Source organism: Cryptococcus neoformans, chromosome 5, assembly GCF_000149245.1.
Source record: "Cryptococcus neoformans var. grubii H99 chromosome 5, complete sequence".
Classification (NCBI taxonomy): Eukaryota; Fungi; Basidiomycota; class Tremellomycetes; order Tremellales; family Cryptococcaceae; genus Cryptococcus; species Cryptococcus neoformans.
Genome location: NC_026749.1, coordinates 1,210,116 through 1,230,780, shown reverse-complemented (window position 1 = coordinate 1,230,780; position 20,665 = coordinate 1,210,116). Strand labels below are relative to the sequence as shown.

The following is a 20,665-nucleotide window of genomic DNA, read 5'->3' as shown; positions in this document are numbered from 1 at the left end:
AGAGTCGAGGTCACCTCCGATATAGTTACCAAATTCTACAAAGCCTCCCGTTAGTGGTGTTGCATTTCGCGTCGAGAAGTACACTAACCGTCGTAATCTTCTGTGGACATTTTCTGGCTGCTTCAACTTTGGGATGGAAATAGAGGCAAACGATGGATTGCAGTGGTTCTCCTATGGAAAGGAGTACAGTCTGCAGGCAAGCCGAATTGGATGGATTGAGAAGATGGATTTTGTATGGATGTCACCGAAGCTTTCGAGGTTGTTGGAACCGGGAGGCCATTCGATGGAACGGGATCAGATTCGCGTGACTGAAAAAAGCCAGCGGGGATTTCGGGGTTTATCCCATGTCGCTTCTTCTTGGTTGCGACGATCGTTCTTCACAGAATATATCTATTCCAGGGTGTTTATGCTGTTTTCGCAACTGTCCAGCACCATGCCCACCCGATCGACAGTCCTTACAAGCCTCTTCAAGCCCCTCAACCTCCGTGCACTCCACACAACTCGTCCAGCCCTTTTTCAACCGACTCCGGAGCTTCCTCCCAACCCCACAAGTGCTGAAGCTCTTGGATTTGCTCCGCACGGTGACAGAAAGAGACACCTTCCCCAGGACTTAAAAGTAGAGGTCCCAGATTCCGCAAATAGAAATGTATCGACTCTAAAGGATGCAAGGAAGGTTAGTGCTTTATTATGGTCGACTTCAGAAAAATTCCCCTCTGACAAGGTGATAATGAAATCAGCCTGGCAGGGAAAGGCGCCACCGAGCTATTCCCAACCCTAATACCGATGCCGACTTCTTTTCTGTCACTGATTCCGACTCTCCTGAACCTTTACGACGACCCAATGCTCGTGCACGTCGTACAAAAAGTGTCTCTCCCGATCTCGTCGCAGCTGCCGAGTCTGCACTTCCTCCTGATGTCCAACGTCGACAGAGACGTGACAGAGCATCTAAAGATAGTAAAAGGACTGAGAGGCCAAAGAGGGTTGATCCTGTTAGAGAATTCCGGGAGAAAAGGGCTATGCTACCCAGGAGACACCTTGTCGTAGATGTAGTGGACCATTCACCGGAAGGAATGTTCGGCAAGCAGCGATTAATTGGGCAAACATTTAATAGGAATGTTGGTTTTGGCAATCGTACGTCAATTCGTCGTTCACTTGACGTATAAGACTGGCATCATGTTGACATCATGTTATAGCGCGTCACCCCATCCCCCTCGAGGCTTCTCAATTGCTCACCGACTTGCCAGACACACCCATTCCTGTCCTTAGCGCTATTCCAACCAAAGCTCACCATCAAACCATACAACTCGCTGAGTGGTCTGCAGCGTTGAATGCAACTATGCAAGGAAACGCCAAGACGTCTTTGCCAGAGGTTGTTCGTAATGTGATAGGGGTAGACAGGCAATGATCAGTAGCATGAGTGTATGGATCTGCTCAAATATCGCAATGTACATGTCGTCGCAGCTATTTCACTATCACAAGATCACTTGTTTACAATTGGTTACGATTGGTAGCTTCCCTCTCCGCTTTCTCCTTCCCACTCTTGCGATCGGCTCATATCGCCTCCATGGCTCTGTTCTTCGGCAGCGGCGTCTCCGCCCTGCTGGTGCGAGTCGTCATAGGTCTCATTTGGCACCGGACCATCAAACCCTTCTTGAGGCCTCTGCATTTCTTCCTGTACTTGTTGTCGCTCCAGCATGTGTCTAAGATGAATGGATCGAGGAAGGGGCAGTTGGTTTGGTCTAAGAGACGGCGGTGGCGGGGTTGGTGGACGTTTGGCGCCCTGTTTTCAGTTGTCCGGCATCAGACGCAGACTCGGAAGTAAGACACAGAGAGGCATGAACTTAACGCACAGCCATTCCGGGAGGCACTTCTCTCCGCTTTTCTTCTTCTACAACAACCCCCAACCCAGTCTCCCCCCACACTTCGCCTCTTCCTCCGCACCAGGGTTCCCCCGCTGCCCCAGCTTCAGTTCTCGATCCTTTTCCCCAAGCATCTACAGTCCCAAGAAGATTCCCCACTTTTCTGCCAGCCTTTCCTGATATACCTTTGCCCTTCCCATAAGTCGGCCTGCCTAGAGGATAAGATGGATGCAGTTGGCTGGGTAGAATCTCGTCCCCGTCACCCCGTGGAGGTTCCAGGTGTAACGGTACAGGAATAGACTCGTCGAAGCCGGGCATGACAGACCATCCCGTTTCAGGAGGATCGTCAAAGGACAAAGCGAGGGTCGAGGCAGGAGTAAGGTGTAGTATGGAGTGACGGGCGTCCTTATAACTTTGATCACTAATTTGTAGTCTGTGGGCGAAAAAAACAGTACTTACTGTTATGCTGGTCGTCATTGTATACCTGGACTCACAATGTTGATAAAGCAGGAGAAGGGAAGTGTACAAAAGCTGTCACAGATAATGAATTGTGAGTACCAAATACAATAACTTGTAAACGAACGAATAGATCCAGGCAGATCATATAACTGACAACGATGGCCGGACATACATGTGGAGGCAGAATTAAAAAAGCTCCGAAAAGCAAAAAGATTTTTAAAGCCCAAAGAAATGGGTGTGGAACAAATTTGAACGCGGGTTTGCGGACCAAATACACGGATATCTCTAGTAAAAGGCGAGAGATTTATTCGATTTGTGTTTGAACCCCCGCTAGGGGCATATATAGTTTTCAACACTTATGACTGATTAAGCTGTACGTGTTATAATTGCAAATGATCATACTTATTCATCGCTATACGTACCGACACGATCGCGTACGTATTGGCGATATTTTTTACTTTTTTATTCACGAAGTCAAATCGACGGATCATTTTGATGCTGTTACATCTAGATAGAATCGTACATGCTGTTTCATCACCGATACAACACATGCTAAATATCTTTTAACAATCCCTTGCCTCCTCTTCTCTGCAAGGCTTCACCCAACCCCAATTGGCTTTGTTGACTGAAAAAGTTTGCACTGGCTTGTTCTTTGCCATATTTCTGCCTCATTTTTTCATCTCTCTGTTGCTCTCGACGCTCCTCTTCAGCACGCGCAGCAAGTGATTTGGATCGGCTGGAATAGAGTTCGTCAGCAGATGCAGACATAGCGGCCAATCGAGCGGCGCGTTGATCTTCGAGAGTACTTGTGTTGCGGTTTACAGGAGCTGCTGCAGAAAATGGAGGTGGCGATGGTGGCCGAACGTAAGGAGTTGAATAATTGTGAGAAAAATATCGGGGAGGAGGGATGTAGTCATCCCGCTGCCGCTCGCGGAAACGGTCATCACGATGATCACTCTTCCTGTATCCATCGGATCCATGGGGCCACCGGTTTCCTTCATCCTTTTCAAGACTCTCATCGAAAGACCCCCTCGTTGTGTCATCCCTTCTTCGATAATCTTTATCTTTACTGGAGTAGTCCTTCTCCTTTTTTCCCCTTTTGGGTGATTCAGACCGAGTCCGTGAGCGGTCTGAGCGATCTCGGTAAGTCCGTCGATTATCTCGGTCTCGAGAATTGTAAGAGTCACGATGACGTCTACGATAACGATCGTCGTAGTAATCGGAAGAGGGTGAAGGGGAGTCGTGGTACCGATGTTTGGACTTTCGTCGCTCCTGCATAAGACGCTTTAGCGTTTAGACTCATGTAAAGACTTAGACTCGCTTACTTCTTTTTCTGCTCTTTTCCTGGCTTTTCGTTCTTCCTTAGTTTCTCCTTCCTGCCCATTTGTTTCTTTGGCCTTTTTGGCTGCCCTAAGTTGCTTCCTGATATCAGGCCGGTTCATCAGGGCTGCCAGAGCAGCTTGTTCCTGTTTTTTGATGGCAAGCAGAGGGTCTTCTCTAATTTTCGCCGCTGTGTCTCGCGCCGTGTTGGCATTCTGAAGGGCTATGAATTCTCTACTAGCCGCTCCGATCTTATACACGATATTAGCTCAGCGGGATCTAGAACAGATGTTTACCCACATTCTTGTCACCCTGCCCCAACACTTCATCAACTCTCTTTTTCCCCAGCAAGTATTCCTCCATATCTCTCTCGCCAATCCTAGCTCCCCCAAGGGCTCCACCCTCTGTGCTTGGAGCAGCATACATCCAATCGAGCTTCTCAACCCTTTTCTTGCCAGTCGAAGCTTCTTGGAGACGATGCAGCTCTTCAAGTTGGCGCTCCTCTTCACGCTCTTTGCGCAGCTGCGCAAGCATTTTCTTTTCTTCATTGGCAGCTTTTTCGGCTTTCCAGACACGCTCCTGATTGACCAAGAGCACCGGGTGCCAGGACTTTTTCCTATTATTGAATAAAGGGTCAGCAAAAAATCTGCTCGCGGAGTACAATCTAAATGCACTCACATGTTAAGATCGCCACCACCCATTGCTGAAACTGTCTTGTGAGGTTAGCGTCCGAGACGATAGTAAATAAATTTGATCAAGACGAGGGTCCCCGGTAGATGGCAAGGTGAAATAAGGAAAAGGTATAGAAGCAAAGAGACGGAAATGAAGTCGAGAATGTGGCCGGTGACAGTGAGACAGTTCACGGTAGAGTGGCGGCGGCATAATGGCTGACGAAACGTAATAAATAGTTAATAAGTGTTACCTAATACTTATTAATAATATGCCCAAGAGCGGAAGCCGCCGCTTCATTGTTAATTAACTATTTATTTATATCCTTTGTAGGGAAAGAAGAGGAGAAAATGTAGTACTGCATGTTCATTTGTAACGATGACAGGATACCGCTGCTGTGTCGGGACTCCCAAAGATTACACCCGTGAGCGGTTGACTGCAACTGCGAAAACGTGTCGTCACCCCTATAGTTCGTAACCAATATCCCTACAATGTCGCGTCTTCTGTTGTGGCTTTCAGTGAATTCTTTTCCCCTCTGTCGTTCTGATCAAGGACTTCCACCCCATCATCCTCTATCTCTTCCCTTAACCATTTTCCAATTTCCTCCCAATATCCTGGCTGCAAACAAGTATCGTTATGCTCTCCATCAAACTCTCGCCATCTTGTTCTTCCTGAATCACGGAGCTTACGAAGCGCCAGCATTTGTTCGGCTTTGACAAGCGTATCTCGCTTACCAACCAGGAAAAGGATAGGAGTCGTGGAGGGGATGAGTGGGACGGTTTTATGGGCATCCCAGTGCTCCGTTAGGAGAATCGGTAAGAGAAACCTTGGGATCTGAGGCATGATGAGGGGAACGAGGGTCTTGAAAGAAAGCATGGTATTCTCAACAATGACTCCGGCCACCTGCAAGAAGTACCTTCAGTATACAGTTATAGGCAGCTGATAGCCTAAAGACGCTTACAGCATCACGATGTTTACTTGTGGCGTAAAAGCAGGCGGCACCACCAAGTGATTGCCCGTAAAGCTGTGCGTCGTGAGCTTCTGAACGAAAGAACCGCCCCAATGATATACATACAATGATCTTTGTCTGCCCGAGGATAGGGTGAGCTTGAACGTACTTCATTGCTGTCTGGATATCGATTTGGAGGCCTAAGTAGATATGATGACAGTGTTTTATGTCATTTATTTTCTGCATTATACAACAGGAGAGCAACTTACCAGACTCGGATGGCTTTCCTTCCGAATGACCGTATCTATGGTAAGAAATAAGAAGTAAGCCTCGTCCTGGGTGTCCTATAACATCCTCAACCTACCCTCTGTAGCTTAACATGAATACATTACATCTAAAGTCGACGTTGAAATGTCTGGCTAATGGAACACGGTGACCCATGTTACCTATTCATATGAATCAATAGATCAGCTCATGTCGCTGGCCGGGTCTTGGTGTCTTACCTGCGTTGGCATGGAATATAACGATCGTTGGCCTTGACTTAGAGTACTGCCACCAGCTGTTATTATGGCCAATGATCATCAATATAAGGATCTTGACTCACTTCGATGGCTTTTTCATCACCCATCTCTTGTGCCCAGGCCTCCATTTCCATCTGTGCTCTCTCTTTTCGTTCAGCCAGGGAAAGTCCCCTCAATTCAGACACCATCAATGGTTTTCTTCTAGCCATAATTACGTAGGCTTTGATTTTAACTCCATCTGAGCAAGTGAGTGTTACATCTTCATATGGGCATCCCACTTCGATCGGTTTAGGGACGACTGAAGTTGTGTTCGATATCAACATCAGCTTAACCATCTGCCAAATTGAACTTTGGTTAATACTTACCAATCCTAGATCCTTCTGGAAATCCGGAAGGATAGATAAGGCTTCTCTGGAAGTACCACAAACCACCTATTGCCAATATTGTAGCCGTAACGGATGCACCCAAAGCATACTACATCACTGTAAGCTTGACCTGGTAGCCAGAAAGAGCCCGACCTTGGCAACGGTGAGAGCTGCGTTTGAGGATATCATGATGGCAGGTACGAATTTTTAGCAATAGAGAGGTATACTAAACTATTGGATGTTGGCATACGCTTCATTCGTCAGGCTTTGTTCTTCAATTATCACCTTAATATATTCCGCCATCGTCATTACCACGCACCGCGATGAACAGCAGTCAGTGTCAGCGTCCCGTGCAACGGAGCTGAGACTATCTCCGCACAACCTCCACCTAATTTGATGTTCTTCTTTATTAGCAGCAGGCTACAACGGATACCACTTCCGAAATCGCTCTTGTTGATACTCAAAACCTTCCTGGCTCCTTCGTTCAAAGACATCCATACCTACTATACACAGTAACCTAAAACTAAGCCCTCAATGACCTCCAAAGACTCCGCATCCAACAGTCCATTCCTCTACCCCTTTGATTCTGCTTCTCCCCTCTTCGTCCTTAAAGGTATACTGGCAACAGGTTCGTTTCTCCCCCTGTGATGTGATTTTTGCTTCGAAATTGACCCAATCATCTACAGGTACTTTTGGTGCTATCACTGGAGCCTCAATTGGAGCGCTCCAGTCCAAAAATCCATACACATTGGGTACCAACATGACCATAAATATGTCCATCGCTGGCTTGGCTTTTTTCAGTGAGAATTTCGTGCTACCGCTCCCCACACAACTGCCTGACAGGATTTATTAGCTGTTCGGGAATATCTCGTCTCTCCCTTGCTGCTTATTATTGAAGCCACGCCATCCCATTCTAGACGCCTACTGGAACTCCAGTTAAGCGAGAAACAACGCAGCAAACTGCCGCAGGTCGTCTCAATAGGACAGATGCGGACAGACAGGGTATTGGATTCAGCTCTTGCCGGAGCCTTGACTGGTGGAGCGCTATCTGCGGCTTTTCGTGAGGCATTTTCAATTACTATTACTAAGGAGTTAGCTAAGCCTGGCATTATAGGAGGACGTGCAACGTTTGGCAAGGCCGCGTTTACTTCTGCGTTGATCACTTCCGCTTTGCAGGCGTCAGCCAATCAACTACGCGTTATGCGATTAAGCTATCTCGCCAAAAGCCAAGCCAAGATGTCCTCGCTCGATACTGCTCCTTCTGAACACGAACCAACCGCTACATTTGACGCTTTGAAATCATCCACGCCCGCTCCTGATCCGACCTCACCATCGTTACCGGAGCGCATGATGTCAAGTTTTACCAAAATACTACCAGTACGAAAGCTCAGTAACGAAGAATATCTCGCAACACTGGAGAAAAAGAGAGCGGACGTAGATAAAAGATTGAAAGAGATTGCTGAGGAAGAAATGAGGATGTACGAGTGGGCCCAAAAGCAGCAACAACGGCCTGCATAATCCTATGCATGTCTGATTAGAGGCTTCACAAATGATATGTCGTGTTAATCATCTGCAGTAGTTGCTCAATTACGGCGGAAAGCCAACAAGTCAGTCTCAGAAGGGATAGATATCACTGATGGTACCTGAGAACCATCGCGTTGGGCAGGCCGACCACGGCTGCGGCTTCGAGCCGCTAAACCCTGTTTCGATTGAATAAAATCTTCAAAGCGAGCCTTATCTGTTATAGCATGGGGTTATCAGCGCCTTGCAAGGCGGTCTCTGAACCACAGTACTCACAGCTAGGATGCCACCTAGATAGAGCAGGTCGGTTCTGAATGACATCGTCCATGCTCCACTGGATTCTCGCCTTGTCCAAAGACTATTTCCTTGATCAGGCTTGTCCGTCACCTCCAGATCCAACTCACCGTAGAGGTTTCGTTATCAGGGCAAATAACATAGAAGTCTCCCTCTCCAAACACTTTATCAACCATGTAGTCTACGGTTTGCTCTGGTGTCCAAGCGCCAGGTGGTTTCGTGGCCCCGATGTTGTTGGCGCCCGTGAGACTAGTGAAAACCCAGCCAGGGATGAAGAGATGGGCAGTGCAGCGACTATCGGGATCTGAGCGCAATTCATGAGAGACTAGAGAATAGTGAGCTTGCCAACAGCTCTTTTTGTATGCTGCTTTTACTTACGCTGTTCGGCATAGACCTTGACAGCCGCTTTGGAAACGTTGTAGCCCGCGTTGCCACTGTCATATCTTCAGCTAAAACTCATTCTTTGCCGTACACAACACTCACGGGGGGCAAGTGATGCCCTGTTTGCTCCCAGTGATGACGATAACACTTGAATTTTCCTGCTTTACCATGAACGGAGCGAAAGCCTGGGCCGTGTTTAAAACACCAAAGAAGTTGGTATTGAGAACTTTGTTCCAGTGCGACTGAAGCTCCTCCAAGGGTGTTCCCAAAGAGAAGGTAGGAGCCTGAGTAGAAGTTCCAGCGTTGGCCATAAGAATGTGAACCTATCCTTATGGTATTAGCATCCCACATTCCCCGACCCTGCGGCTACCGATTGAAGTTTTGGAGCCTGCGACACTACTCAACTCACCTCGCCAAACTCCTCCAAAACCCGATCCCGCAGGCTGGCCACTTCTTTAATATTCCCCACATCCACTCTTACACCAAACACGGTGCCAACACCTTCTACGTTTTTAACCTTTTCCACCGCTGGGTCAAGAGCGGCTGGATCAATATCTACAAGAACAATTGACGCTCCTTCTTTGGCATAACGAAGGGCGGCAGCCAAACCAATACCTGACCTATCATTGACTAGATCAGCCTTGGGATGTTTGAGCGGTGGGTTGTGAATCTCTCTCTATTGCGCAAGGACGGAATATGTGGGAGTAAGACGTACGCAGCGCCTGTTATTACTGCCACGGCTTTGGGGTGAAGCACTTCCGAGCTGGCCATATCTACAATTTCTGTTCGCAGTAACTCAGTGACCTAAAGAGCAACTCTTCTACTCGCCCAGAAATACAGTGCAGTCTATCATCCTCTACCCGTCAATCTCTCGGCGGCGATCCGAAGCATCCGGCTGACGAAGTAATAACTACCTCTGGTAATTACGTCATCTAATCGTAGATGGCGAAGAAGCTTAAGGCACCAATTGGGAAGAACCGATTAAGAAAAAAATCGCATCGTGACCTTCCCTAATAGTATGCTGTCAAAATCGCGTACTACGATGATACTAAGCAATAATACTACACGATAATTAAGATTTACAGGAATCTTTCCCCTCGCTATTTATACACACTGCTCGGACTCCGCGGTAATTGTATGTGCCCTGGAATGTCGTATAAGTACAGGTACAATAATCATACATATGAGATGCGACGATGTAGCGCTACCTTCTCCAGTAAGCTCCCCATTGGTCATGCCCGCAGACCCTTCCGATGGCATCACTTAGCCTAACCCCGTTCCATTGTTTCCACACCATGGCTACGTCCAGACCTAGTCGTTTTACCTCTCCATTGTTAAACTTTGTCCATGCGCCTGGAATCGAGCCCTTCGAAGGGTGCTGGAGATGCCAAAATGGCGCAAGTTTAGGTGTCAGGCTGGGGAAAGTTGTAGGATCAATCAGGCTATATGGTTGCTCATATGCACCTTCGCCTCTTGAACCAACTATAAGAAGAAAGCGTAAGAGTCTTTCAGACGCGCTTTCGTTTTTTATTCCCAATTCAAAAAGAGTCTTTGGAATTCCTTCAAACCAACCCTTGATCATTGAACGTAAAGGTGACTGAGGCACAATGTAGAAAGGCAAAATTGGGTACTTCTTCTCGTGCACCAGAATGAGAGCAATGAGGAACTCTTCACCAATGTCACGAATGGGAGAAGAAGACCCTTGGCGGATCAGATGGGCGATGAAAGCAGACCCGACGTGAGAGGGAATGTCGGCGTCATTCGATGGTAGACAAGAAGGTGGTTGAGCGAGAAGAGCCCAAACTATAGGTAAAAGGGCTGAGTACGCTTCAGGGGTTAGGGAAGGTGCAAGGACATCCTTTTTGGGTGCCAGAACTTCGACAACCCAGTCCGCTACCTCCTCCATGGCCCATTGATTCTGTCCGATTTTGCCCTTCCCTTTCGCTTCCCTCATCGTTTTCCAAGCTTCTTCAGTGGCCTTGACTCTCTCTCTCCAGCCAACCTCTTTCCCGCGCTTCGTTGAGTGTTTGGTGAATTTCAAATCGACAGGCCGTGGGGCTAGAAGGACAGCCAGTCTAGCGTACGCCAATGAGAGTTCAAAACCCGGCGTAACTCCTGAAGGTGTCTGGGTCGTACGAGAATTGAAAGGAAACCATCCAGTCATACGTCGATGAAAATCTGAAATGCAACTTTTCACCTGCCTGAGTTCTGGAGTATTTGCGTCCGGTGTTGCGCGGGTTAAGATCGCATCGGCGAGCAGCTCAGTTAAAGATGCAGTCATGACACAGAGCGCTAATGATATATCTTCGGAAGTTGGAGTAAACGAAGCCGCTGAAGATGAGAAGGCAGTAGGGGCGTTTTCAAGGAAGGTAGATAAAAGAAGGGGGTGGAGTTGAATATATAATTGCTGCAACAAATTAGCCTATCTAGAAATTATTTGAGTGGTCACGTACTGAGAGAACGCTGACCACACCTTCCTCGTCGCCCTTGCCCCCTGACGATCCCAACCTCCCCAGCTCCCAAGCATCTCCATCACCTTCCAGCTTTGAGATTCTGGCGCTTACAAGCCAACCTTCAAATTGCACATTTTCTAAGCCAGATTCTTCCTTCACCACTTCGAATTTTTCCCTGCTACTCTGTCTCTCCTCCAGATACCGTTCGCCCCATTTTTGGGCCATACCGTTTTCTAACCCTATTCTCACAAATTCTCGCATTGCTTTCATCGTCACAAGTTTTGCACCGCCGGTCAGTCTTCCGATCTGCGAATGCACTCCTTTCTCGCCACCAAGCCCGACAGCAAGACGGAGACCTTCAAGAATGTTAGACGATTCGTACGGCCAAGAGGAGACAACATGGTTCGGAACATATTGGAGCATTAGGTGTACAAGCTTGCAGGCATCAAGTCTAATCTCGGGGAAAATGTGAGAGAGGGCGGAAGATGCTTGAAGAACGAGAAGGGGAAGATGAGGGGATAGAACCGACTGGCGCAAGTTAGCATTTGCGAAGAGCAATAGTCGCAAAGGGATATCAACCATTACTTACTTGAGAGAGATGGGCCAGATACCAATCCAAAAGCCCTAGTAAACCTTTCCTCACGGCAACATCGTCATCTGCGACCAATCCCCCCAATGCTCTCAAGACTTTGCCGACTTCCCTGCTCACGTCTACTTGCAATATTTCTCTCAGTCCACCCAATGCCTCCTTCCGGACAACGGAGTTCGGATGCCTGAGACGAATAAAGATATCCTCTAGAGTCAAACCATTGGCAGTGGTCGGTTCAGATGGACCAGCGCCTTCAGAAATTTGAAGTGCTCGATTGAGAGCCTCTTGGCCGGGGAGTGCAATCGCTGAACCATTCCATGTTAAGTATTACTGAGCGCCATATAATGAGAAATCATTGACTTACATCTCGCTTTGAAGGATGTATCGGTAGTGTTCGAAGCCTGCTTCTTGCCCTTACCAAGTTTGAGTTTGGCTTTCTGCTCTCTGGGTCAATTTTATGGGAACGGAAGACATGAAATTTACATACGACAAAATCGGCCTGCTTTTCCTTCTTTTTTCTTGTGGCTTTGGGCATACTATAATTCTCTCCTGGAGTTGCACGAACACGGCGAAGTTAAACTGGTTATACTAGTATCTGCCGTCGAAGAATGAACGAAGAACGTAGTGAGTGCATGATTTTGAACTTTGATGCAAGTCACGTGATCACGTTTATTTCTTGTCGCTCGTGTTATTTAACGGGCTCTAATAATTAATCTTTTTAGCTGCTTAGAGTCGTAGGCTTCTTGCAATATTTCGACGAGCTCAGCTACTCGGCGAAGGATGCACCGGCGGATGAATGGACAAAATAATGCATCTGTAAATATGAGAGGCTTGGATGCAACTACGCAGCATCTACTCTTGCCAGACCCCCGTACAACGCTTTTCTAACTTCTACGTACACTCTACCTATACATCCTTCCAAGACAATCTTGCCTTCTCCAATCTTCCGGACTGAGACTACGCTTGCTGCCCCTTGTGCTTCTTGAGCTATCCCAGGACCACAAACAAGTACACCTTCACCTGCAAACTCTGCCGGTATAGGAGGATTGAGGAGAGATAGCCGATGCTTCAGTCGGGCAAGACGCAGGTCCCCGATGAACGTTGAGGTTGGTAAGGGCAAGGGAACAGATGATGAGATAGGCGATGCGGAAGCAGCTGCGAGTTCTTCAGCCGATGGTTTGGCTTCATCTTCGGCATCATCTCCCTCAGCTTCAGTCTTAACCAGGGGGCCAACAAGGGAGGGGGTTTCGAGAATTGGAATTGTGGATCCGGCAGGAAGAACAATCTTGCCATCCACGAACGTCACCTCATATCCCTCAAACTAGATGACTGTTAGCTTTTTGCCACTGTCTTTGATTGGTGAAGACTCACGTCAGACCATTTCTTTGCCAAAGCAGAGGATATGCTGTCACCAAGGGTCAGAGAATATGATTGCACGTGTTCACCAATTTTGATCTCTTCGGTTAGCGATGGGCTAAATATTTCCTTCGTGAACCCTGTGGCGCTGCCTAAGAAGGATATGAGGTCCCGCGTAGATTCTTTGGATGACCGCACGATAATCTGGTGAAGCATGTTAGAGTGAAACAGCAAAACGCAAATACGACATACCAATTTTCGCGGCTGCAGGTCTGAAATAATGGTCTTGATACTTTGTCCATCATGCAACCCTTCCATATCTACGAAACCGATCATAGCCTTCATTTCAACTCCCACCTTTTCGCTCACATATTTGCTGGGCGGTTCCGGTGCTTGCTTCGCTTTTTCCTCTTCCTCTTCCTTTCTTTTCTTCGCTTCCCTTACTTCCTCCGTCTCTCCTTCTTCAGCGATTTCTCGTCCCTTGCGCATCCATTGGCCGATGTCAAGACCTTCACCAAACTGGTCGATCTTGCGTCCTTTACGCTCAACGAACGGAAACATTCTGAATCTCGCCATCTCTGCGCCCCTTCCACTTCTCATTTGTTGACCTTTAACATAGATGTCAAAACTCATGGTTCTGACATCCTCCCCATCACCAGCGTAAGCATTGGCACCCTCGGTCCGTCTGACGGTTATACCACCAGTATGGCCGTCAGCCTCGGATTCAGAGTCCGAGTCGGATTCCAAATCATCAGCCTCAAGCATACGTCGAGAACGATCTACAGCGGCCTTGTGAGCGGCTTCCTTTTCCTTTTGCAAACGCTCTGACTCCACATGCGCCTCAAGCTCGGCACCAGAGAGGGGAACCTTGGAATCCACCTATATTGGCCTCAGTAAAATTCTATTAGACGGGAATTGCACTTACTTCAACTTGCAATTTGCCCTCGAGTCGAGTTAAATGGCCAATTTTACCCTCTCCCCACTTGCTTCCTGCCGTCTGGGATCTCTCCCAACGATTGTACAGATCCCTTGCCAGCGTCTGTTCCTCGCTGCGGCCGGTAAGCATGATGACATTTCCTTCTGTATTTGCCATCGCTGTGAAAAGAAAGCGTGAAGGACCATGAGACATAGTCGGTGGCACGGCAAGGACGAGCTTGGGACGTGTTAGCGGATATGTTTGAAGTAAGTCGGTAGTGTTTAGAAAGAATAGGACGTGTCGAAAATCCAACACTCCATACTCCGAGCCAAGAGCCATCCGTGCTCCTCTTGCCCTTTTCCCTCTACCCACATCCACCATATCACCAGCGCTGTCCTTGACCACACCTCCCATCCAGTCTATCAAACTCCTTGCAAAGGCTACCATGTCCTGAGCAGTTTTACTGACAATGCACAATGGATAAGGCCAGAGATCGGCAGGTGGCTCATTGTATCGTTGTTGCTTGACTTTTGGCGTGCGTTTGAATGTCCAATGCTGATCAAGAAGGATCATAAGCTCGAGAAGACGAGGTGATGGGTCCACCGGAAGGAGTACAGAATGATTTGATTCAAGGGTAGAAGTGATCGTATCTAATTGACATTCAGAATAATTTATCGTAGGATAATATTTATACGTACCTATGAGCGCTGCCTCGCGTTCTTTTCGCTTTGGATTGACAACCATACTTCGGCCTCCTTCCGCAATTAAAAGGTCAGGACGCAAGACTCCGTCGGCGTAGCCTGTAGGCCCATTCTGCACTCCTACCATCCCATCCAAATGTCTTTCGCTTGTGTGATTGACGCCAACGGCATAGAGAACTGTACCGGATGTGGGGGATCGTATTTTGAAAAGACTTCCACCAAGTGTATGCCCAGAGGCAAAAGGGGTGAGAAGAAGATGGGAAAAATCGCCTGAACAGCATGATAGCATATAAGCACTTGCTTCCCTTAAAAGACTTTTGAAATACTGACCACCGAGGTGTAGAGGCTGACTATACCTGACAGCTTTAATCCAGTCAAACGCCTCATGAACCTCTTCGACTGTAGGAACGAACGGCCCCTTGAGGGGCTTCTTACTCCCATCATCTTCTGCAACATCTTCAGATTCTACAGGGCACTCTGCTCTCCAACTTTCAGCTTCGGCGAGACATACAACACGCCCCATCTCTACCGTTGGCTGAGTGGCATATACCGGGCAAGTGAGACCCCATCTTGCCCGGGCATACGGATAGAGAGACAGATAATTAGACGAGGAATGAGACAACAAAACGAGAGACAGAGTCGGCGCCAGACTACAATAGGTCAACGCTGCTCAAACATCGTTTCGCAGACTTACTCCCGCACCGCTTCTTCATAGTCCCAGCTACTTTGCTGAGCACTCGCACGATAGTCTCTTTGCCCCATGTCCAACAATATCCGGGCATCGTCAAGTTCGAGCAGATAGCATATCGGTTCGGAAGGCGATGTTTCGGCGGCAGAGGCAGAAAGCGGCGTGAGAGTAATCATTTTTCGAGCTTTCTCACGGAGGACAGCTAAGGAGAAGGCTGCTGGTTAATCTCCGTTAATCCCTATGTAGTGATTAGGTGGTAGAGGCCGGAAGAAATGTGACCGTGACGAAGTATGGATATATAGATGTTCTGCAAAAAATATGGCAATCGAGGTTAAAAGGGTCGACACACTGTCGCGAATTGCAGTCTTCTCGCCGGATTCCACGCTGACATTTATATTCTTCCTTTCCTGGTCTCCGCCAAAATCTCACTGTGCAACTGCCCATATCGACATATAAACGCTCTCCTCATGCTCTGAGCTACATTCTCTAGTTCACAGCACAAAATATCACCTACTTCTTTTTAGTCATGTCCACATCCCCTAAATACTATCATGCCTCTCGCCCGTCATCGCGTTCAGCCTCTCGACAGGACGACAGGCCTGCATCTCCTCAAACAAAAGCTCAGATACGCTTAGCGGCTATAGCAAAGCTCAAACGGGCAGCTTCTCTCCCTCGAAACACAGACGGTAGGCGGCCTGTTCAACGACATGCAGAGGCACGGACCGACGACAGTAGTAGTGATGCCGAGGGTAGTCCTGGTATCTTGCCAGTACCAGTAGAAGTGTCAAGCCTGCCGAGGCCGGATATTCCTCCAAACCCCACAAATGACGAACAAGAAATGCTCTCGCCATCGCCGGTACAGATTACATTCGACCATGCCAGTATTCATCCCTCTATCGATCACATGCAAGTGCAACGCTCAGCCTCGGCCTCTTCATCTTACAATATGACCAGTAATGATTACCCGTCTCCAACAAACGGGGCCAATCCTGAGCGGCATGCCATGCAGTTGGCACAATCTTACTTGCCATCTTTGACACAGCGCGGTATCAATTCTCCCCAGCAGCAAGTGCCTCTGGTAGATCGTAATACACCAAGCCCGCTCCCGACCCTGGGCGAGCTGAGGACGTTGCAAAGATCAAATTCTCAGGCAGCTAGGGCTCAAGCTATGTCAAAGCTCACTGGAAGGAAAGGAACAATGATGAATGACGATGTATCTTTACATTTGCCGCTATCAGGGAGCCTTCAACGAGCGGGAACTCTCGGTGCGAACGCTAATCCAATGTTAAGCACGCCATCACGCAGAAGAGCAGAATTTTCTAGACCCGTAGCTCAAGATAGGTATCAAGTTACAACATTCGATGAGCCGAGACCAAGATTGCAACGGAGTTTCACCGTATCCTCGTCGAATATGGGCGAGGAAAGAAGGAGCGCAGTAGGCAGACGGATGGTGGAACGTTTAGCGGAGAGACGCGCTGCTAGACAAAAAGAAGAGGAAGAAGTACGCAGATTGTGGGAAAAAAGAAAGGCGGCTGCCAATCTCATAGGCAAAGGACAGGCCCATGACATTGGCCGACCTGGAACGGATGAACAGGATCGACTCCAAGTTACACAGTCTGTTTCAAAGACGTCCAGTGATAGCGGCGTCCACATTCAAGCCACGACGGTAGCTGCGTCGAACATGCTTTCTGCCCCAGAAAGACCTGTCTCTGGCGTAACAATGCAGTCTGCGCAATTTGAATATGAAGATCATCTTCGCAGGAGCCTTTCCAGTCGCACGGCGAGAGGTGCTATGGGGGTTGTTTCTGAACCTGTACCGCACATGACTGTGCCCAGTGTTCAAAGCGAAGCAACGGAGGAGGATACAGAGCAACTTAACACGCCCACCCTCCCTCAAGATCCAATGAACCCTCATCCCAAAAGCCAGGCATTCGGGGCAAGTACACCTGATTTAGACGCGCCACTCTTACCTCCTCACCCCCCTTTCATCACTCCTACCCGGCATAGAGCGCATGATTCAACGTCTACCATCCAAGGTAGTAGTAATTCGCCAGGAAGATCGACACCTGGAGGGTCATCAATCTTGTCGGGCTTGGATTCAATGATGTTCGTGACAGGCGGTACTGAAGCGCAATATGCTCAACTTGCTTCTCAAGGGCAGGCCAATTGGCCTATAGAAGTTGCTGAAGGTAGTGACTGGGGGACACCCGGAAAAGAGATGCATCGTGAGTATCTTCATTGGATAGTTCACCATCTGTATTTCTTCTCCATGCTGATCAAGTTCAGAAACCACTCTTATCAGCTCTCCGACTTCATCAGCCCGTACTGATCGGCCGCGTAGCTCCACTTCCGAAATCTTTTCTACTCAGATCTCTGAGACAGGTCGTACAGAAAGTGATTACCGCTCCCCTAATTCGCACAACTCATATGGTATGCCGAGCACAGGCAGTGCCATGTCATCATGGGAAGAAGTCGGGAAAAGCGACGAAGTGTCCAAATCGCCCGTCAATCACTCGTATCACGCAAGATCAGAAAGTGTCGGTGCAAGAATGAAGAGGACAATGAAGTCTGCTATGCGGAAGCGCAGCCAATCTCGAAGCTCAATGACCAGTTCCAGCCCACCAGTGTCCCCTCAATGGGGCTCAGGTGCATCAGCCGCGCCTTCTCAGGCGAGTATCGCGAGAATATGGCCAAAGGCTGAGCCAGTGGCTAATAGTAGAATCGCCAACCACCACCCTTCCGTTTCTTCACTCTCACCATCTCAAGCCGACTCTGCTGCTACTTCCTCATCTAATCTCATCCAACACCAGCTTTCTTCTGGCCCCTCTCAAGTATCTCTTCTTCCTCGGGCGAATCTGAGCGACCCCAGAATACACATATCCAAGTTGTCGCCTTTCCCCGGCATTGAGCATCTGGAAAGTCGTGCTGCTGGACACGAAGAATCCCCTGGAGAGAAACCTAAGCTGATACAGCAAGTGTCTGATTCAGCTGTCCCATCAGATACTTTTGCTTCTATCCCTGGCGGAACGCCTGCCCCAGAAAATATCTACGCATTGCCACTTGTTGCTCGACTCGAGGCGAACAAGCGACTTTCTGGAGAAAGTGTCACGAAACGCAACTGGCTTACCAAGGCTTTGACTTCTCCAAGAGCCTCATTGTCTCGAAAAATTAGTTACGGGGATGTGAGAAACCAGGGAAATCCTCTAGGGCGAGGCGCGATGGTCATTTCATCAGATATCGACCCATTTGCAAGCACTGCAAGCCCACCAATGGGGGCTGTGTCCGCCTCTTCAACACCTAGCATGCCATCATCGATGAGCCCAGGCGGTAAGCCAAAGGCAGCCAGTCCCATGGTGCCGGCAGTCCCCGAAACGAATGAAGACAGAACCCGAGCTACTAGGCTGATACGCTTGAGAGAAGGCGAAAGCGCTCCTGGTACGATGCAGAAAAAGGTTCAGATGCGAAAAGAGGCAATGCTGTCGAAAAAGACAATAGATATCTTGAGAAGAATGGATGAAGTGCTTGCGCTGGGGCCAGAACATCCAGCCCGACCAGAGATGTTGGATGATCCTCCTCGAAAATTCCTAATGTCCTCTCAAATTCTGCAGGTCGTCAACGCTAATGTGAGTATGATTGTTTTTGGGTTGATAGGAATTCTATTGACACGAGACGCAGATAGTGAAAGATCGCTTTCTTTTCCTGTTCACCGATCTACTGGTGATTGCCAAACCCATTCTTGTTCATAATATCCACGCCACGCTTGATACGCAGTTCACCGTCAAGAACATTGTCAGCCTCGACAAGTTGGTTGTTACCGATCCAAACGGAGAATCTCCTGCCGAATCCGGGCGGCATCCAGTGGTCGATAACTTCGTGGATAAGTTCATACAAGATCCAGTGGAAGCTTGCAGATATCTTGCCGAAGAAAGCAACCCCAAGGTGGATCTTGCGACCCTCTCTGGTTTGATCCTCAAAACTCCTGAACTAGACAAGACTCAAATCGGTCTTTTACTCGGAAATAACGAAGGTCTTACGAACGCTTTCGTTGACCGATTCCATTTCAGAAACATTCGCGTCGACGACGCTCTACGCATTTTCCTCCTATCTCTGCGATTGCCGACTGATCATGTATCCTGCGAGACTTTGTTAAAAACTTTCGCGGAACGCTACTATGCCGCCAATCATGAGCATCTTACCTATAATCAAGAGCTTGCTATCGAGCTCGTCTTGACTATAATGCAATTCAATGACGCGCTCTATTCAACCTTTGGTTTCACGTCAGCCAACAATATAATCACCCGAGAGGCGTTCATCACTGCATTCAGGCGCAAGGATCCTCATAGTCTGGTATCTGATGACCTGTTGTCACAGATTTACACATCTCTCCGTTCGATGCGCTTGACACAAGCTCTTGCATCGAGCGAAGTGCGCTTTGAACGCCGGGCTGTAATCTCCCTGCCTCATACGTCAATCAAGTTGACTTACAATGTTTGGTCAGAGAAAATATATATCAACATCCCTGCACCTGATTCAAAGTTGAGGATCAAATTGCTCGGTGAAGGGCTAGAATTTGATCCGCCTGAACTGGATTTTGCGAATAAAACAGAGGAATCATTTAGGGTAAAGGGAACCTCACTCGGAGTGAAGACGGTGCTGCTTGTGAGGGTTGGCGATAATGCGTAAGTCCAATTTCTTGCTTTTTCCCCGTGCATGGGATCTAATAACATTTCATGCTGTTCAGGGCATTATATGCAAGCTTAGGTAGTACTCGTCACTTCACTGTGGAGCGAGCCTTCATGCGACATACATTCCAAATTGCATTCTCCAATCGTATAGGCCTGAAGCGCAAGTACTGCTTTAGCACCAACAGCTCTGCAGCTTGTCGGAAATGGATAGAGCTTTTGGAAAAACAAATAAAGGAAACGAAGGGTGCCAAACCCATGAAGGAAAGCTCCTCTCGGAACGTCGTAAGACAGACTGCCGAGGCCGTGTCATTCCAAGTTTTGCGCGACGCTCTTATAACTTCAGAAGAAACAGCGCAACCAACTCAGGAAAGCACGGTTTTCAGACCTGGAGGAAATGGGACTGCTCAGGCTGAGAAAGATGTTGAACCTCGTTCACGCACTGGATCCATCAGTGCCACCTATTCCCAATTTGCGCTAAAGGAAGAATATGAGCTTGGTCCTCTTCAGCCCACACAAGGAGAAAAGGACATGGACAAGGCATCAAAAAAAGCCAACACAAGGACGGGGAAGGAATTAGTCCTACTCTGTAGGCAAAACAGCTTAGTGCCAAGATTGGTAAACTTGCTTCACGCGGGTGCCGTGCATGGGCCGGATGATGGCCAAGCACGAGAGGGTAATGATAGAGTCGAGAACGTAGTGCGGTCAAAAGGGAAGAGAGTTTGAAGACATAACGATCATGTGGATTACGAATTGCGACGAACTTGGGAATATGTGTTCTATATAGCTTGTGCTTCATAGTCTTGTATGGTTTGTATATAACAACTGCAGCTTGCATATGGACGAACGTGCCCGCGAGGAAGTCCCCCAGTATTTCCGGATCAAGAAATTTCTTCCCAATCAGCGCGGTGGACGCGACAAATGTAAACAATTCTCCAAACG

General features: G+C 48.2%; 10 protein-coding genes; 3 read left to right on the top strand and 7 right to left on the bottom strand.

Annotated features, from left to right (window-relative positions):
• CNAG_01091 (U5 small nuclear ribonucleoprotein component) overlaps window positions 1-265 on the bottom strand; it is a 3,789-nt gene extending 3,524 nt beyond the window's left edge. The window contains exons 1-2 of the mRNA XM_012193919.1: window positions 89-265; window positions 1-35 (exon numbers count right to left, since the gene is read on the bottom strand). The exon at window positions 1-35 is cut by the window's left edge and continues 368 nt beyond it. Of these exons, the coding sequence (XP_012049309.1) occupies window positions 1-35; window positions 89-110 (57 nt within the window). The 5' untranslated portion in view covers window positions 111-265. The remainder of the gene's footprint in view (window positions 36-88) is intronic.
• A 98-nt stretch (window positions 266-363) lies between these two features.
• Window positions 364-1,469, top strand: CNAG_01092 (hypothetical protein). XM_012193673.1 has 3 exons: window positions 364-673; window positions 738-1,131; window positions 1,194-1,469. The coding sequence occupies exons 1-3, from the start codon at window positions 407-409 to the stop codon at window positions 1,403-1,405; spliced, it is 873 nt and encodes a 290-aa protein (XP_012049063.1). The 5' UTR covers window positions 364-406; the 3' UTR covers window positions 1,406-1,469.
• Window positions 1,393-2,636, bottom strand: CNAG_01093 (hypothetical protein). XM_012193672.1 has 3 exons: window positions 2,319-2,636; window positions 1,851-2,264; window positions 1,393-1,780 (listed from the first exon to the last, which is right to left on the bottom strand). The coding sequence occupies exons 1-3, from the start codon at window positions 2,334-2,336 to the stop codon at window positions 1,499-1,501; spliced, it is 714 nt and encodes a 237-aa protein (XP_012049062.1). The 5' UTR covers window positions 2,337-2,636; the 3' UTR covers window positions 1,393-1,498.
• A 167-nt stretch (window positions 2,637-2,803) lies between these two features.
• Window positions 2,804-4,527, bottom strand: CNAG_01094 (pre-mRNA-splicing factor CWC25). XM_012193920.1 has 4 exons: window positions 4,317-4,527; window positions 3,939-4,254; window positions 3,644-3,889; window positions 2,804-3,590 (listed from the first exon to the last, which is right to left on the bottom strand). The coding sequence occupies exons 1-4, from the start codon at window positions 4,337-4,339 to the stop codon at window positions 2,871-2,873; spliced, it is 1,305 nt and encodes a 434-aa protein (XP_012049310.1). The 5' UTR covers window positions 4,340-4,527; the 3' UTR covers window positions 2,804-2,870.
• Window positions 4,528-4,555: 28 nt separating this feature from the next.
• Window positions 4,556-6,426, bottom strand: CNAG_01095 (BEM46 family protein). XM_012193671.1 has 9 exons: window positions 6,296-6,426; window positions 6,143-6,251; window positions 5,861-6,075; window positions 5,760-5,805; window positions 5,621-5,702; window positions 5,526-5,560; window positions 5,383-5,456; window positions 5,269-5,331; window positions 4,556-5,210 (listed from the first exon to the last, which is right to left on the bottom strand). The coding sequence occupies exons 1-9, from the start codon at window positions 6,329-6,331 to the stop codon at window positions 4,794-4,796; spliced, it is 1,077 nt and encodes a 358-aa protein (XP_012049061.1). The 5' UTR covers window positions 6,332-6,426; the 3' UTR covers window positions 4,556-4,793.
• On the top strand, window positions 6,422-7,835 carry CNAG_01096 (hypothetical protein). Its single transcript, XM_012193921.1, has 4 exons — window positions 6,422-6,770; window positions 6,829-6,942; window positions 6,996-7,202; window positions 7,257-7,835. The coding sequence occupies exons 1-4, from the start codon at window positions 6,677-6,679 to the stop codon at window positions 7,658-7,660; spliced, it is 819 nt and encodes a 272-aa protein (XP_012049311.1). The 5' UTR covers window positions 6,422-6,676; the 3' UTR covers window positions 7,661-7,835.
• Window positions 7,435-9,310, bottom strand: CNAG_01097 (short-chain dehydrogenase/reductase SDR). XM_012193922.1 has 7 exons: window positions 9,054-9,310; window positions 8,748-8,958; window positions 8,441-8,661; window positions 8,336-8,391; window positions 8,068-8,282; window positions 7,940-8,021; window positions 7,435-7,880 (listed from the first exon to the last, which is right to left on the bottom strand). The coding sequence occupies exons 1-7, from the start codon at window positions 9,107-9,109 to the stop codon at window positions 7,726-7,728; spliced, it is 996 nt and encodes a 331-aa protein (XP_012049312.1). The 5' UTR covers window positions 9,110-9,310; the 3' UTR covers window positions 7,435-7,725.
• Window positions 9,311-9,313: 3 nt separating this feature from the next.
• CNAG_01098 (pre-rRNA-processing protein IPI1) lies at window positions 9,314-11,973 on the bottom strand. XM_012193923.1 has 5 exons: window positions 11,868-11,973; window positions 11,745-11,817; window positions 11,381-11,685; window positions 10,792-11,319; window positions 9,314-10,745 (listed from the first exon to the last, which is right to left on the bottom strand). Exons 1-5 carry the CDS (start codon window positions 11,913-11,915, stop codon window positions 9,543-9,545), a joined length of 2,157 nt encoding a protein of 718 aa, XP_012049313.1. The 5' UTR covers window positions 11,916-11,973; the 3' UTR covers window positions 9,314-9,542.
• A 197-nt stretch (window positions 11,974-12,170) lies between these two features.
• CNAG_01099 (cleavage and polyadenylation specificity factor subunit 2) lies at window positions 12,171-15,389 on the bottom strand. XM_012193924.1 has 7 exons: window positions 15,048-15,389; window positions 14,684-15,003; window positions 14,351-14,623; window positions 13,662-14,302; window positions 12,989-13,615; window positions 12,752-12,940; window positions 12,171-12,701 (listed from the first exon to the last, which is right to left on the bottom strand). Exons 1-7 carry the CDS (start codon window positions 15,215-15,217, stop codon window positions 12,222-12,224), a joined length of 2,700 nt encoding a protein of 899 aa, XP_012049314.1. The 5' UTR covers window positions 15,218-15,389; the 3' UTR covers window positions 12,171-12,221.
• A 36-nt stretch (window positions 15,390-15,425) lies between these two features.
• CNAG_01100 (hypothetical protein) lies at window positions 15,426-20,662 on the top strand. XM_012193925.1 has 4 exons: window positions 15,426-17,266; window positions 17,328-18,664; window positions 18,717-19,720; window positions 19,783-20,662. Exons 1-4 carry the CDS (start codon window positions 15,568-15,570, stop codon window positions 20,447-20,449), a joined length of 4,707 nt encoding a protein of 1,568 aa, XP_012049315.1. The 5' UTR covers window positions 15,426-15,567; the 3' UTR covers window positions 20,450-20,662.
• Window positions 20,663-20,665: the final 3 nt, after the last annotated feature.